This window comes from Pseudochaenichthys georgianus, chromosome 6 (assembly GCF_902827115.2).
Source record: "Pseudochaenichthys georgianus chromosome 6, fPseGeo1.2, whole genome shotgun sequence".
Classification (NCBI taxonomy): domain Eukaryota; kingdom Metazoa; phylum Chordata; class Actinopteri; order Perciformes; family Channichthyidae; genus Pseudochaenichthys; species Pseudochaenichthys georgianus.
In genome coordinates this window covers 35565998-35580655 of record NC_047508.1, presented here as the reverse complement: position 1 = coordinate 35580655, position 14658 = coordinate 35565998, and the positions used below count along the sequence as shown (strand labels likewise).

Here is a 14658-nt window from a genome sequence, read left to right as displayed (position 1 = left end):
TGTGTGTGTGTGTGTGTGTGTGTGTGTGTGTGTGTGTGTGTGTAAGTAAATGAATGTTTGTTTGTTTGGGTTTCCAAACACAAAGCTCGCCTCAGCTGTGTGAAGCCCTTCAGCGGAGGCTAGGCGTGACTCTGGATCAAAGAAGATCATAATCCTTATAAATAAAGTATTTCTTTAAGTGTGTGTGTGTGTGTGTGTGTGTGTGTGTGTGTGTGTGTGTGTGTGTGTGTGTGTGTGTGTGTGTGTGTGTGTGTGTGTGTGTGTGTGTGTGTGTGTGTGTGTGTGTGTGTGTGTGTGTGTGTGTGTGTGTGTGTGTGTGTGTGTGTGTGACAAACAAGAGTAGATGTGAGTGTACTTGCCTTGATACCACTGTGACCTCGGCCTGGATAAGCATTTGCTAAATTAATAGCTTTAGTCATTTGTTTCATTGTACAGCTGAGATAAACAGTGAATCGACAGAAAAAAGAAGCCGCAACTATTTTAGATGAATTTATTTATCATTTGAGTCAATTACCAAGCAAAATCAACCTGATTTCCACTCTATTCCTTGTTTAAAATCATGATGAATTGTATTTTTAGAGTAAATTATAAATCAGGAAAATTAGTGCCGATGTATTCATCATACAAGTATAATCTTTAATCAAGAGACATGTTGTTACTCATGTTCTGTCCCTGCTTAATCCCCCTCAGAGTTAAGCCCTAGTGTATATATCCGGGCATACCCTGGGGGAAAGGCCAAATCCACAACATGTCACCAATCTCAAAGCTACCACTGGGTTCATTTTTTATTTACAAGATAGCTGCTTCTAAGGGATAATAAAAACCTAAAATAGATGAAAATCCAGCATATAGAATTACCTCACCACTGACGTAATGTTTTCATGATTTAAAACAGAAAATCTGAATAACTGGCCTGATCATGTATCCTTTGCTGTATTTCAATGTGCAGGTGTTTGGGAAATCCAGCACATTCTAGCATCAGACAGAGCAGCCCCCTGTGGTGGGCATTGGTTGGCATCACCTAATTGATGCCTTCTTCGGCTGCCGGTGACGTCGCTCCAATAGCATCATGCCATGAAGAAAGCCCCCACTCTACCCTATCCGATTCGCATGCACTTTACACTGAGCTGCTCACACTCCAGTCCGCTGCAATCACACACACCGGGGACATCAAGCTGAAATACCCGTGCATCTGCAAGACTGCCAATACAACCAGACACACCAGGAAACAATGCTCATACAAATTCAACAAAAGTTACATAATCCAGCCCCATGATGTGAGAGATTCCAAAATAGGCATTTCGATAGAGGGGGGTGTTTTGGTTCTTATCAGTCTGGTACTGCTGCAAAGAAACGAGCTGGCACACCTCCTTTTACAACCCCCTGTCAAAAATAATCAGTCAGGAGGCTATCAGTCGTGGAACCCAAGAGAGGCACAAATAAGGCATGGAGCTACTGTGGATAGAAGCAGGCGTTAGGGAGTCAAGTGGGGTCGTTTTTTAACGTAAATGGCAATTTATCACACTCCAGAGTAGCCCATATGTGTGCTGAAAGTAAACGCCTTTGGCCATATGTGCGCACAGTCTATACCGGCGTCAGACGGTGAGACACCCGCTGCCAGCGAGCCAAACCCCGGCAAACAAACACTTCACTTTCACCATGTCGTGCAGTCATCAAACGCCGCCGCCCTGCTTACCTCCGATGGTGACCAGTTCTGTCTTTCTTCCCCTTCGGCCTCCTTTTTCTAGCCTGGATGGCCATCACTGCCGGGGCGATGTGAGGTTTATCAACGGGCATGACCGATGTCCGAGTCCGAGGAAGGGTGTAGGAGGGACGGGGAGAGAGAGAACAAACATTCATCATTAGGCTTTAAAGCTGGCGGGTCATTTAGCGTCGTTTGGTGCATTCTGTTAGGTTAGCTACACGGGTAACTTCCGCCACCTTTCATGTAAAATACAAACAGTAAGTGTGGTAGCATGTTCAAGTTAGAGGCTGAGGGATACGCACCTTTCCTGGAGCTCATGTTTACTCCTCTTCCCCTCAGCACGAGCTGGGGCAGCTCAGCGGCAGCAGCCGGATTCTCTCTCTCAAATACACACACACATGCACACACCACACACACACACACCCACATAGACACTAACCTCTACACGCGCTCCCTCTGGCGGCAGTGACATGCAGTGGCCGCGTGGATATGCACTAATTTGCACAAATACATTTTTTTTGCCACTATGTAATCATATTTAATAATAAAACGATTTATTAATTTATTTAGCCTATTGGGAATTAACTATTTATCACATGTATCCGTTTACCAAACAATATCATTTGTTTCCTTACTTTTTTAATGAAGGAAGCGATTAGAGGTAAACCGAGCGTTATATTATTGACTCTCATTAGTGAGGATTAAATGAGAACCCTTTTCTTTTCGTTTACTTAGGTACAATTAATATTAAACATTTTAAGTTGCTTTATTGTGAAATGGTGGCCATGCAAGATGGTGTCACATACAGTACAATTATGCTTTATTAAGGAGAATTAGATACTTTAAAAGCTAAGGAACATTCCCCTGAATTTAATTTAAGTGCAATACAACATTGTTGCTTGTGTAGAATGAACCCATAGACTTACTACATAAGTAGGCTATATGTTCCTGAATACTGTATATGTCATGTTCCATCCTCCATATAAGGAGGAATTATTTTTGGTTTACATTACTTATTTTTAAGTGCAGTGCCTGCACCCTGCTGCTGCAACACTTTTTTTACATTTTCTATTAAAAGTTTACTAACATGTCCAAATTGCACATCTTGACACTAAACCAGTGTTCTTGTTCATTACATTTCTTTGTGCACTTTATTTTTCAGAACATTTAAAAGTTAGCCCTATACTTTAAAAAAGTGGTGTAGACAAAAATGTAAATTTCAAAAAGTGGTAAGGACATGTCCCCATCGCAAATGTCTCCCTAAAACACATTGTAGACGATTAATTCTCTAATTGTAAATTCATTTTTTTTAATGTTATCTTACCCTATATGTGTTTTGTAAATGTCTGCAATGTGTATTGATTTTAATAAAATCATGTTGATTTGTGTTTTATTTAATTGAGAAGCTAACTGCATGATTGACAGGTCTTTAACCAAACGTTTGCAGTGGGCGGGCTCTAGGTAGGATCTGTTTCCGGAACAACCCCCCCCCCCCACACACACACACACGTGTGTGGCAAAAGCTGGCTTTCAACGCTGTCCGTATTGCATATAATCAGACGCAGGTAAATTGCATTAGAGCTATCTCTTGAAACATAGTCGGGGTTTGCTTTATTTACCCCGACGTTTTAGCTTAGCTTTGCTGTTACCAATGCTAGCATTAGCAAGTAATGTTAGCTATTACATGCGAATGCGCTAGCTGCTTTGCTAACTTTTGAGTTGCTATTATGTTCATTTTGTCTTTCCAGGGCCTCAGCAAACTCCAGTCCGTTAACAAGTTGCTGCAAGTGTTTGGCAGCTGTGCAACAAGAAGAGTTACCCTGATCCACATCTGTTTTTGCAACCTCAGCTCCACAAACTGTAAGTCATTTCAATCGCATTGTTTTAAGGCCGATAATGTGATTTGAGTTTGTTGTCATTCCTCAAACAAACACTGCAATGCCAAACATCTGCAGTTGAAGTTGTTTTAAGTGCATCGATTCAAGATGATTGCATAATCGAGTTTAGCATTTGCAATATGTTACTAATGATGATCAGTGTTTTTAACCCACAGTAGGGAGACTTGCATAATATAAGAATGTATATGTAATGTAAATGAAGCCACGGTTGCATTCATTGTTTTGGTTCACAGTTTAGTTATTATTTTGTCGTTAGAAAAAGGAAGACCGCTACAAAATGTGAAAAGAAACAAGTTATCATATTTTAATATTGAAATATATAATTTGTTGTATGCATATAGACTTTTTGCACTACTTTTTATTTTGTATTTTGTATATGTTGCATTGTTGGAGGAGCTCAGGTCAGAAGAATTGCATTGCCATTGCTACACTGTAGCTTTGTGCATATGACAATAAAACCTTTGAATCTTGTTTTCTCAAAAATATAAACTTGATCATACTGGATCAAATGTATGCACATTATATAATGAATGTTATTGTAGATGTAAGTACTCCTACTATGATGTGACACTGTATGGCACTACCGGTAATATGTATTTATTTGTATTTAATCAGCAGGCATTATACAATTGTTTTCATAGTAGGTGTACTCTTCAATGGAGTTACCTTTTTACGTTTTGAATTCTCTGTTCTCACAGCTTGGCTCTGATGGCTGAGCCTGAGCACGTGTCCCAGGTGGGAGAAAAGAGAGGCTGTCCGGAGGAAGAAGGCAAAGACACACCATCAAAGAAACCCAAAGTTGAGAAGGATCACAAGAATGGAGACCCTCCAGTCAAAGTGGATGAGGAGGAGGAAGGGCCTGATGGGGAAGCAGTTGATGGAGAAGAGGAAGGTGAAACCTTTGCAGATATGATGAAGCATGGCCTCACTGAGCTGGATGTGGGTATCCTGAGGTACGTCAGTGACCATGAGGGCTTCTCAGGAATCCTGAAAGAAAGGTTCGTCATGACAGCTTTTAACTAGTTTGCATAACTTGTTTCAGTTTGGATTGTTTAACAGATAATCTGTTGTGTTTTTTTTATCAGATATTCAGATTTCGTGGTGCATGAGATCAACAGACAAGGCAAAATTGTGCATTTAGATGACCTCTCCGTCCCTCCAGAGGCTGAGGTAAGATATTGGATTACATTTCTATCACCAGTGTTTCCAGGCAAACCTGTAAGCAGCTTAAAATCCTCCTGAATCCCTATTTTTCATATCTTTTCACATTCTACGTATCATTTTGTGAAATTGTTTATATTGGAATTGTATCACGTTGGTCAATTCCATACACAAGACATATGTTGGCATCCATCAGTGTGATAGGGATCTCTCCTAAATAGATTTTTGTGAGATTTCCTCAATTTCCCTCTGTTAAAGTTTTTTTTGGGAGGCGCTATCCTTATCTGAAGCAAGTCATATACAGATAAAGGGTTTTGTAATATGTTGTACAGATTATAAAACCCCCTGAGGCAAATTTGTGACATTGGAACCATATAAACATATTGACTCAGCTTCTCCATTAGACTATTATTGAGTTTTTAATACTATGGCTAAATGTATCAGTGGACGATAAGCATTTAAAATGTATTATTTCTTGTTCAGAGATTAAACGACGTCTTGAATTCATTATACAAGTACAAATGGTAATCCAAAATAACTACTGTTACTTTGACACTCTTGGCAAAACAAATATAAAAGGAAAGCTTTGTGGAAAGCAACCTTCAAATTAGGTTTAAATGTTCTTCTAATTTAGGAAGCCCCAGAGCCTGAGCCGAAACCAGAGGATTGTGACGTGCTAACAGAAGAGCAGAAGAAGAAGCTTGGCGAGCTGCAGCTCTTCAAAAACAAAGAGGACGAGGTCCCCATTGAGGTGAGTTCACACACACTGGATTCCTTTTTATCATAACTCAAAACCCAGTGGACGTTTTAGGTGATGACCTTTCTCTTCTCTTAACATCTGTAGGTGATGGAGGATACTAAAGAGAAGCGGACACTGCTCCACAAAGCCATCAAGTCACAGTTTCCTGGTATAGAGACAAAGACGGAAGAGAAAGAAGGACGCAAGTTCATAGTAGCCTACCATGCTGCTGGGAAGAAAGCTCTAGCAGGTAAGAGGAGAGAAGGAGAACCAGACGTCAGCTTTACAGTCTGGACAGGGTTCTTGTCTCCATTAAACTTTTCTGCTGCAGTGCAAGTTTACTACAGCGCAGTCAAAAGTATGCATGCACGCACTAATGAATGTGCACGATCAAGGCACCTGCATGATTCCGCTCCGACCTGTACTCGCAGTGTTTGTTAAAAGTTTTGACTTCATTTGGTCAGAATGAAGACTTTCAGTATTGTGATGGCTTGCAAAAACCCTTGTTGCTTAAACCATTTGTGACCTGCTCCATCGAAATCAGTCGCATTGACCCGAAGACACATTTTGAGTTGTATACACTGTTGGAAAGAGGATATTCCTAGCTATCTAATGATATCTGTATTTTTTTTGTACTCCAAATATTAAGCGAAATATGTCACATTATATAATGACTGTCACCGAGTCCTCATTTTGAGAAAAAGGCCTTTAAAGTTTTCTCTTCTCTGGAATCCATCGATCTGATTGATTATTAGTGGAGCAAATGATCAAAATACTACGGAGGGAAGATATTTTCATTTGGAGGGGAAGCTCGTGAGTGTGTGTGTATACGTGTGTGTGTGTGTTTTTGTAATTTTGCGTTTGTGTGTATTATTGTGTTTGTTTCCCGGGGAAAACACTCACGAGAAACACCGGCTGTTGTTGTGCCTGCTGTGACGTCAAGTTACTCCGTTCTCCGCTTGTAATTGTGCCGTCACAAGCTTCAAAGTTGTATTTATCATCTGAATTTGCCGAAACAAGTTTAATATTCTGAAAGCCAAGACTTTGTTTGATTGAAATCAAATGAAAACAAACTGTAACGGACCCTGCCGTGTTATCTATGATTACTTTACTCTTACGTTCATAATTTTAGCCGGAGGGAGGGGGGGCGGCGCTGCTGGAAGAGCAGATTGCGAGTGAGAGCTGTCATCTTCCCTTTACAAGCTTCAAAAATGTATTTATCGTGTGATTTTGGAAATAAAAGTTTCATATTCTGAAAGCCAAGACTTTGTTTGTTTAAAATCAAACAAAACACCCGAACCCTGAAAAAATAGTTTTTTACGTAAATCCACGTTATTCTGAAATGAGCCGTTGCGACTTCCGACTGATTTCGATAGAGCGGGTCACATTGTAATACCATGCTCCACTCTCAGGCCCATGCATGAGATCTCATCCCTGACATCTCACCCCACAGTCCTTAAACATCTTTTACTCAGTAACATTATTCTATCCTCCTTTTGCTCCCCTCTGGTGGATAGAGGTGAAAGCAACTGCAGGTAAGAACTTATTCTCCACACACCTCAGAGGAAGTGGTTAAAACCCACACGGAGTTAGGTGTCGGTTACTAGGCAAATGCTTTTTCTTTTTGTAATCAAAAAGTAAACGTATTCCCCATTTATTATAAGCAATCACAAATGAGTTTAACTTAAAGGTAACCAGGTGGAAAAACAACATCTGTTAAGCTTTACCTGGAATCTTAAAAGTGAATATTATATTTTGTATCTGTGAATTATTTAGCTCAACAATCTTTACTATGTTCTTCATGTGTCCATAAAAGCTCCAAGGAAACACTTCTGGCCCAAAAACCGTGGCAGTTTCTGCCACTTTGTCCTCTACAAGGAGAACAAGGACACCATGGATGCTATCAATGTGCTTTCAAAGTTCCTCAGGTTTGTGTTCAACTTTAAAAAAGGATAATCATTTAATCATATGAGACAGATTGAGAGTTATTTGCCCAATGAAATAGGATTTGAACCGTCGTTTCTTCATTTGTCTTTCTAGGCTTAGACCCAACATGTTTTCCTACATGGGAACCAAGGACAAGAGAGCCGTCACTGTGCAGGAGATAGCCGTGCTCAAGTGAGTGTGTCATGCTTTAAGCTTATCACAACATTAATTACTGTGCATTCATTTCATTGTCTGTGTATGATTTCGGAACAAGTGGTTCATAGTGCATCTTGTTCATCCGTGCTGGAGGAGTTTCTGCTGTTGCTAGGCAGCATTTTGACAGGATGAGTGATTAAATGAACCTTGTCCCTGTCCTCTCAGGATCACAGCAGAGAGGTTGTCTCACCTCAACAAGTGCCTCATGAACCTGAAGCTGGGAAACTTCTGCTACAAAAACCATCCTCTGAAGCTGGGAGAGCTGCAGGGCAACCACTTTACTATTGTCATCAGGTCAGCAGATGTTACGTAGACGTGAATCCCGTTTGTTATGAATGCTGGTTACCTGTAACCAACCAGTGCTTGTGTGTCCAGTGTTATCAAGTATTTTGTTAAAAGTGCTCCTTATGATATCAAATCTGCCATGTCTAAAAAATGCCAATGACTCCCCAAAAAGATGTATAACGCATCAATTCTCTGGTTTAAAAATGTTGTCCTGTTGATTTTGTTCAAATTTGAGCATGATGTTTTGCTTCTAGCTTTCATTTTTGGGAAGTCCTGTATCATATCTCATTCTTCTAAATTGTTCAGGCATAATGTGTCTGGTCTTGAAACCATTGTTGACTTCCCTGTTACATGAATGTACTTCTCATTGTTGTTTTATTTGTTGATTTATCTGTAAATCAGGAACATCTCAGGCACAGACGAGCAGGTCGAGCAGGCCATGACGTCCATCAAGGCGACAGGCTTCATCAACTACTATGGGATGCAGCGCTTTGGCACCACGGCCGTGCCGACACAACAAGTTGGAAAGTAAGGTCAAACCCAGGGGGGCTGACACATATTGTGATTATGTTATTAGTGTTTACTCAAGTATTTTAATCCTTTTGTTTCCGTGCAGGGCTATCTTAAGAAATGACTGGACTGAGGTGGTGGATTTAATTCTGAAGCCCCGTCCTGGAGGTACGGAACTTCTGTCTCTCACACTTTCTTCTACTATATTTAAATTAGATATGGTTTGAAATATGTAAATCCTTCAAGCCTCGTTAACACTTTTTCAGCGGAGAAAGAGTTCCTGGTGCGCTGCAGAGAGGAGTGGGCAAAGAGTCAGGACCCCGAGGCGGCCCTGAAGAAGCTTCCCAACAAACGCTGCGTGGAGGGTCAGCTGCTGCGAGGCCTGTCCATGTACGGCAAGAAGAACATCGTCACTGCTTTTGGGATGGTTTGTGCCCTTTTGTTATCATTATTGATAATGCTATAAATAAGCTGGAAATGTGTGTTTTTAAGAAACGGAACATACAGTAAAGCAGCAAAAGTCCACCATTGCACCGGGCAAAGGTCCGATGTAAATGTATGTTTTTTTGTTCTAATTTATAATGCAAAGGAATATGAGACTTTAAAAGAGGGTTTACACAGTTCCATACAAATCTGATTTCTGACGTGAAAGTCTAAATGGGTTTAAAATACGACAAAAAAAGACACCTTTTTAGGTCTTAAAATGAATGCTTTACTGTTGTGTTGTGCTGCAAATAATCTAGAGGGTCACAAGAATGTATTTATGTCTTTCTTGGTGGAAGAATTCATTTAATTTCAATCTACGATGTCTTGAAAAGTCCCTAATGTGAACGGTTTAAATGTCCAAAGCCTTGGAAAATACTTTTCATGACATTTTCACTGACGAGTATTTGTTATTCTTTCAGCTCCCTCGTAACAACCGCCTGATGTACGTCCACAGCTACCAGAGCGTGGTGTGGAACACCATGGTGAGCCGGAGGATCGATGCCTTCGGCCTGAAGGCTGTGGAGGGGGACCTGGTGCTCAAAGGAAGTAAGAAGACCCCCTTTCTATTAGCTTATAAATATTAAAGTCAGTGTTAATAGTCTTTTCATTAAACTCTCAGACAAGTAAACCAACAACACTATACAATGTTTACTATGGTTTGAACTATAGTTTTAAAGAACCCCAAATCAAAGCATTTTAAACTTGTGTATTTTAATTGACTAAAATAAGTGTTATTTATGGATATTGCACCGAATATATCATAGGGTTTTCAATTTGGCACCACCTGAAACTGAATTTTTGGCCTAATGTTGAAAAGATACAAGTGCTGCCTTCTGATGTTGTATTTTGATATTTCCAATGTAGCCACAGCTCATGTGCTGTCTGCAGAGGAGGCTGAGACCACCTCCATCCATGACACCGTGATGCCACTTCCTGGGTTCGATGTCATCTACCCCACTCATCATGGTAAGAAGTGGTTCTTGGTGAGAATGTGCATGTTAGATTAAAAGATACCTGTCAAAAATAACATTGGGATGCTTTCAAACTAATGCATGGTGCTGCACAAAAGGCTTTTAAGCTCCACAGGCTGCTTACATGGATCTGAATAAAAAGCTAATTGAAAGAAATACAAAAGTGTGGTTTAGCAAAATCTGAAATCTTTGACGAAGAAACAGAATTCACCGAAGTCCAGAAAAATAAATCAATACAATTTGCCTGTAACGTTGTTTCTATCTTGTTTAGTGGGTAAAGGTTACAGGGAGCTGCTCACTGCAGACGGGCTGGACATCGACAACATGAGACACAAAGTGAAGGACTATTCTCTGGCCGGAGCGTACAGACGCATCATCATCAGACCCACTGATGTCAGCTGGTGCGTCGCTAATCAAATACTAGTATTGTAGCGGACTCTAAGGACATCATTGTCTGACACTAGCAACCAATGTCTCTTTTCTGTGACAATAACACTTGGTCAGTTTTCTTGTTTTTAGCTGATCAAATCAACGACACGCAAGTTATGTAGTCAAAGATAAAAGTTGGTTGTCTATTTTCTCACAATTTCTACAGCATATCATTTCTTCACATGGTGCAGCACGGTTGTACTTTGTTGTGTAATGTATCATTTATGCTTTACTTAAATGATACTGTGAATTCTCTAACCTGGTGGGGTGTTTCTGTCTGTTTAACGCAGGGAGGTGATTCAGTATGATGACCCCAGGATCTCCCTGGTGCATAGTGATTTTGAGAAACTGGAGAATAAACCCGCTCCTGTTTACAACAAAGGTAAATGTATTCTTTTTTCTCTCTAACTAATTCCACCAAGATTTTGATCCCACAAATCACAAAATCTACATTACTTGAGATGTTTTTGGGTTGTTTGCCCATCCATCCGTCCGTCTGTCCTTTACTTGTGGACATGATATTTAAGGAACAGCTGAAGGGAATGTCTTCAAATGTTGCACTAACGTCCACTTGGACTAAGAGAGGAACGATTTTGAAGATAATTTAAGTTTTGGACCAAATCTCAAGAACGAATATGCAAAATGCAACTTGACTTTCTGTTGGAGGAGTTCAAACACATGGCGTTAATTCTAGTTATTCTAGATGCATTATATCACGTCTGTCGAACTTGGCACGTTAAACAATCTGCAATACATTGGCAGCATAGAGCTGGGATGCATGAATGTTGATATTTGTTTGCTTTACAGGGTCTTTTTGACCGTCCTCTTTCTCTGACACTGTTTCTCTCATTCCTCCGACAGAGGGGAAGCATCGGGCTCTGAGGATGGAGTTCTCCCTACCTCCATCAACCTACGCTACCATGGCCATCAGAGAAGTCCTCAAGGTGGACACTAGCATCAAGAAACAGACGCAGCTCAACACCACTTGGTTCAACTGAGGCCAGAACACTCAAACCGGACTGCTGCTGCAAAGCACCGACTACTGTGGCTTCTTACTCTTGTGAGCGTTTTAAGTGAACTGAGAGAGAGAGAGATTTGGCTCTATGTGAAGCCAAACTGTTTTTTCTTTGAAGTACAAAGAGCAACAATTTACCATTATTACATTTTTTTAAAAGTGTTTCTGTCCTGCAATGAATCAGCATATTTTGAAAATGGTTTACTGTAGGTAGACGTTGTGCTTACAGGGTGCTGCTGCACAAACTGCTCAGCTTTGTACAGAAATATGAGTTTTTGTTTTTTTTAACTTTGAGCTCAATGTGTGAAATGTAGAAACTCTTGAAGAGACATTAAAAATGTTGAGTTTATAAAATGAAGTCTGTCTTTGATTAAGTGTTGTCAAAATGCTGATGTCTTTGCATAATCATTATTTTTACATATTCTTCAAAACACTGAAGTATTTTTCCACCTTTTTTTAATAGTCAGGATAATATGCTTGTTGTTGGTGGGTGTTAGAACAGCACTCCCACAATAAAGTACTTTTATCCTTTTCTAATCACAAATCTAATTGATAGTCAGGACTCCCTGGAAGAAGAGATCTTGTATCTCAATGGGACATTCCTGGATAAATAAAGGATAAATAAAAAAAATAGATTTATGATTTGAAAACACACATATTACATGAACACTGTCTCCCTCTGCTGGCAATACATTTTAAGTGTATTTCCAATTAAGGGTTTGAAATATATTTGTTGGACTCTATCAGTCTGCAGCTGGTCAAACAGTGGAGCCGACCATCTGGCTCAGTGACCTGCCAGCTGGCAACATACAGCTACCCTCCAACAAAATACAGTTACAACCATAATATTAACCCTCGGGCTGTGTCTGCCCTTCGACATTTGGATCATTTTATTGTTGTGTTTTGGCTTTTAGTATCTATGGCAGGCTGTAGCAAAAGAGATTTGACCAGATCTGAACCAAAAGTAATAAACACAAAAAAGCTCAAGAATTATCACCTTATTTTATTTATACTCAATATAGCTTTTGTAGTTCACATTTCATGGCACAGTTTGAAATCCAAATGTAAAGAAAAGGAGGTACCTCAAAAATAACAAAATAAGCTGAGCCCATTTCATTTTTTAATGTTTGCTATTGTGACACACTAATTCCTATTATTCATTGATAAGTAAAACTATTTGATGGGAATAGTCTTGTTGAGGATAACAGATTGATAAGTCAGAATGTGGATTGTACACCAGTTGGTCATGAGTTTCTCTGTTGGTAACTAAAAAGGTGTATAGTAGTGCTGCAGTTAAGAGGCTGGATGTAAAACTCCTGGTCTAATCTGTCGGCGATGAACAAAAGGCCTCAGAGGCTGGAGTAGTTCCCAGTCAGTAAATTAACATCAGATAAGGATGGAGTGAAGGAAGAGTACAACCATCTAGGGTTTTTATGGTGAGTGAACTCGCAACACAAGCTAGTTGACGCACCATCAAGTACAACATCATTTCAAATGTTTTACTCCGACCAATGTTTTAATGTAAGACCAATTTGAACCTTTGGGGACAATGACAAATCTAAGCTCAAAGGTCCACTTAGTAGCCTACCTTTTCAGAGCTTTCAAACACATCCTTCTCAGCAAATGGTGCTCGGAAAAGTTCGTAAGAGGACCTTTGGGGTTATATTCTTTACACTTTGACCACGTTAAATAAGAAAAGATCAGTGTAATAGTGGTGGGATTTACATTTCAATCTGCAAACAAGCTGCCAAAGAGCAAATAAATATATGCTAGATTATATATTGGGGAAGAAATTGAGACAAGGGGGCATCAAGTTTAAATTACCCCAGAAAACTGCATAAAGTAATTCAATATTTACTCCTATTTGACGGCTGAATTTGGAATCTTAAAGACAATTGCGTAAATATAAAAGGACCAATCTTCTTCTCTCAAGGCATGGCACTATTGAGAGCCACGCAGTTGTCATAGAAGATCTGGAAAGAGCTGTCGACATAGGTAACCTTCTTCAGGAAGTTCTCCAGCTGCTGCACCGTCATCTCCTGGACCTTGTTATCCTCCCTGTCGTTGAGCCCGTGAGCGGCAAACACAGGAAACTTTGAGCGCTCGGAGAATGGTGCATTGTGGTCAAAATCGATGCAGCAGTATGCCGACCACAGGTAGGTGGGGATGCCCAGGCGGTTGATGTTGTGTCTGCGGATGCTGTGCCCAGAGGTCGTGACCCCGGTGACTATATATGCGGTGCCACGACAGTAGTTGTTGAGCCGCCTGCGAATCATGTGCTGGTGATCTTTCCAGGGGCCAATGTTGAACTCTCTGACCTGAGGGACCACGTTTGTCAGCGTGTAGGTGGAGGCTTTGTCATGGATCTCGGCCTGGTGCTCGTCCGGATTCAGCTGACCACGTTCAAACATGACACTGTTGGAGTAGTCTTCAAGCACGGCCTGAGCATCCTCAAAGCTCTTGTGAAGGTTTTCTGAAGGGAAGGGCTGCATCTCACGTGAATCAGACACTGTGGAGAGCTGTGGAGATAAATATTGAACTAAATAAAAACTCAAAGTAGATTTAAAGTATTTAGCATAAACATAGGACTGTATGCTTTTTTCAAAGCAGGTTAAGACAGCAAATCCAATACTCAACCCCTACCTGTGGTTCATACATCCAAGGCACATCCACCTTCTTGGAGCCGTCTGAGCGCTTGAAGGTGTACGCAGAATAAATGGGGATATGGCTGAAGGTGTCGAACAGGGTGACGAATCGTGGTTTGCCCTCGTAGAACTGGCAAATCTTTTTAAAAGACAGCTGCTGAAGCCCTCGAGGCAGCGTGCCCATGTACAGGAACTGTTTACAGTTGGGAGAGAGGTTTTCCTGCACCTCTGCTCCTGCCATCACAATGACAAGAACAAAGAGGATCGATTGACATGCTCTGGAGACAATCATTACGAAATAGTACCGTTTCCAATCCACGGTGCTTTTAATCCCTTTGAAAGGTCGTCCTGCTATGTGGACTTTGCCTCCTCGGTGCTTCATACTGTCCCAGGCATATTATGCAAATTCTTATCTTATTCACATTACCCGTAGGCAAACTATTACCATGCTTGAAAATCCATTGGTGGATGGCACAGTTCAGAGAAGATCCTAAAAGCTGCTCAAACACAGCTCCTTTCTGAGTCATTCTGGCTAAAGCGGCATCTTTGTAGGTCTGAATTATATATATATATTAAGTCATCACTGTACCGAAATAAAACTGAACATGACATAAAGGAAACTATCAATCAAGAAGAGTCCAAGCACCCACACAATAAGCCTTTGTTTCACAG

At 40.5% G+C, this 14658-nt stretch overlaps 3 protein-coding genes across 4 annotated transcripts in view; 1 reads left to right on the top strand and 2 right to left on the bottom strand.

The window, feature by feature from the left end:
- Positions 1 to 2091, bottom strand: part of srpk2 (SRSF protein kinase 2) — a 69853-nt gene extending 67762 nt beyond the window's left edge. For both annotated transcript variants that reach the window (XM_034084534.1, XM_034084533.1), the window contains exons 1-2: positions 2008 to 2091; positions 1697 to 1763 (exon numbers count right to left, since the gene is read on the bottom strand). In XM_034084534.1, coding sequence (XP_033940425.1) covers positions 1697 to 1763; positions 2008 to 2023 — 83 coding nt within the window. In that variant the 5' untranslated portion in view covers positions 2024 to 2091. The remainder of the gene's footprint in view (positions 1 to 1696; positions 1764 to 2007) is intronic.
- Positions 2092 to 3182: 1091 nt separating this feature from the next.
- On the top strand, positions 3183 to 11699 carry pus7 (pseudouridine synthase 7). The gene is made up of 17 exons (XM_034085908.1): positions 3183 to 3270; positions 3454 to 3565; positions 4302 to 4601; positions 4689 to 4773; positions 5399 to 5515; positions 5609 to 5753; positions 7320 to 7431; positions 7544 to 7621; positions 7811 to 7939; positions 8333 to 8458; positions 8547 to 8608; positions 8707 to 8867; positions 9346 to 9472; positions 9791 to 9892; positions 10169 to 10298; positions 10617 to 10708; positions 11188 to 11699. Exons 3-17 carry the CDS (start codon positions 4312 to 4314, stop codon positions 11322 to 11324), a joined length of 1893 nt encoding a protein of 630 aa, XP_033941799.1. The 5' UTR covers positions 3183 to 3270; positions 3454 to 3565; positions 4302 to 4311; the 3' UTR covers positions 11325 to 11699.
- Positions 11700 to 13269: 1570 nt separating this feature from the next.
- Positions 13270 to 14513, bottom strand: LOC117448508 (endonuclease domain-containing 1 protein). The gene is made up of 3 exons (XM_034085819.1): positions 14432 to 14513; positions 13985 to 14220; positions 13270 to 13860 (listed from the first exon to the last, which is right to left on the bottom strand). The coding sequence occupies exons 1-3, from the start codon at positions 14511 to 14513 to the stop codon at positions 13270 to 13272; spliced, it is 909 nt and encodes a 302-aa protein (XP_033941710.1).
- Between the last annotated feature and the right edge of the window lie 145 nt (positions 14514 to 14658).

Bases quoted from the DNA above. Each gene is read 5' to 3' on its own strand.
- pus7 (XM_034085908.1), top strand. From the start codon at position 4,312: ATGGCTGAGCCTGAGCACGTGTCCCAGGTGGGAGAAAAGAGAGGCTGT. The intron at 4,602-4,688 runs GTTCGTCATGAC...TTTTTTTATCAG, and splicing joins TCAGGAATCCTGAAAGAAAG to ATATTCAGATTTCGTGGTGC. The intron at 7,432-7,543 runs GTTTGTGTTCAA...TTGTCTTTCTAG, and splicing joins GTGCTTTCAAAGTTCCTCAG to GCTTAGACCCAACATGTTTT.
- LOC117448508 (XM_034085819.1), bottom strand. From the start codon at position 14,513: ATGACTCAGAAAGGAGCTGTGTTTGAGCAGCTTTTAGGATCTTCTCTG. The intron at 14,221-14,431 runs GTAATAGTTTGC...TTGTGATGGCAG, and splicing joins CCAATGGATTTTCAAGCATG to GAGCAGAGGTGCAGGAAAAC. The intron at 13,861-13,984 runs GTAGGGGTTGAG...TTATCTCCACAG, and splicing joins CTTGGATGTATGAACCACAG to CTCTCCACAGTGTCTGATTC.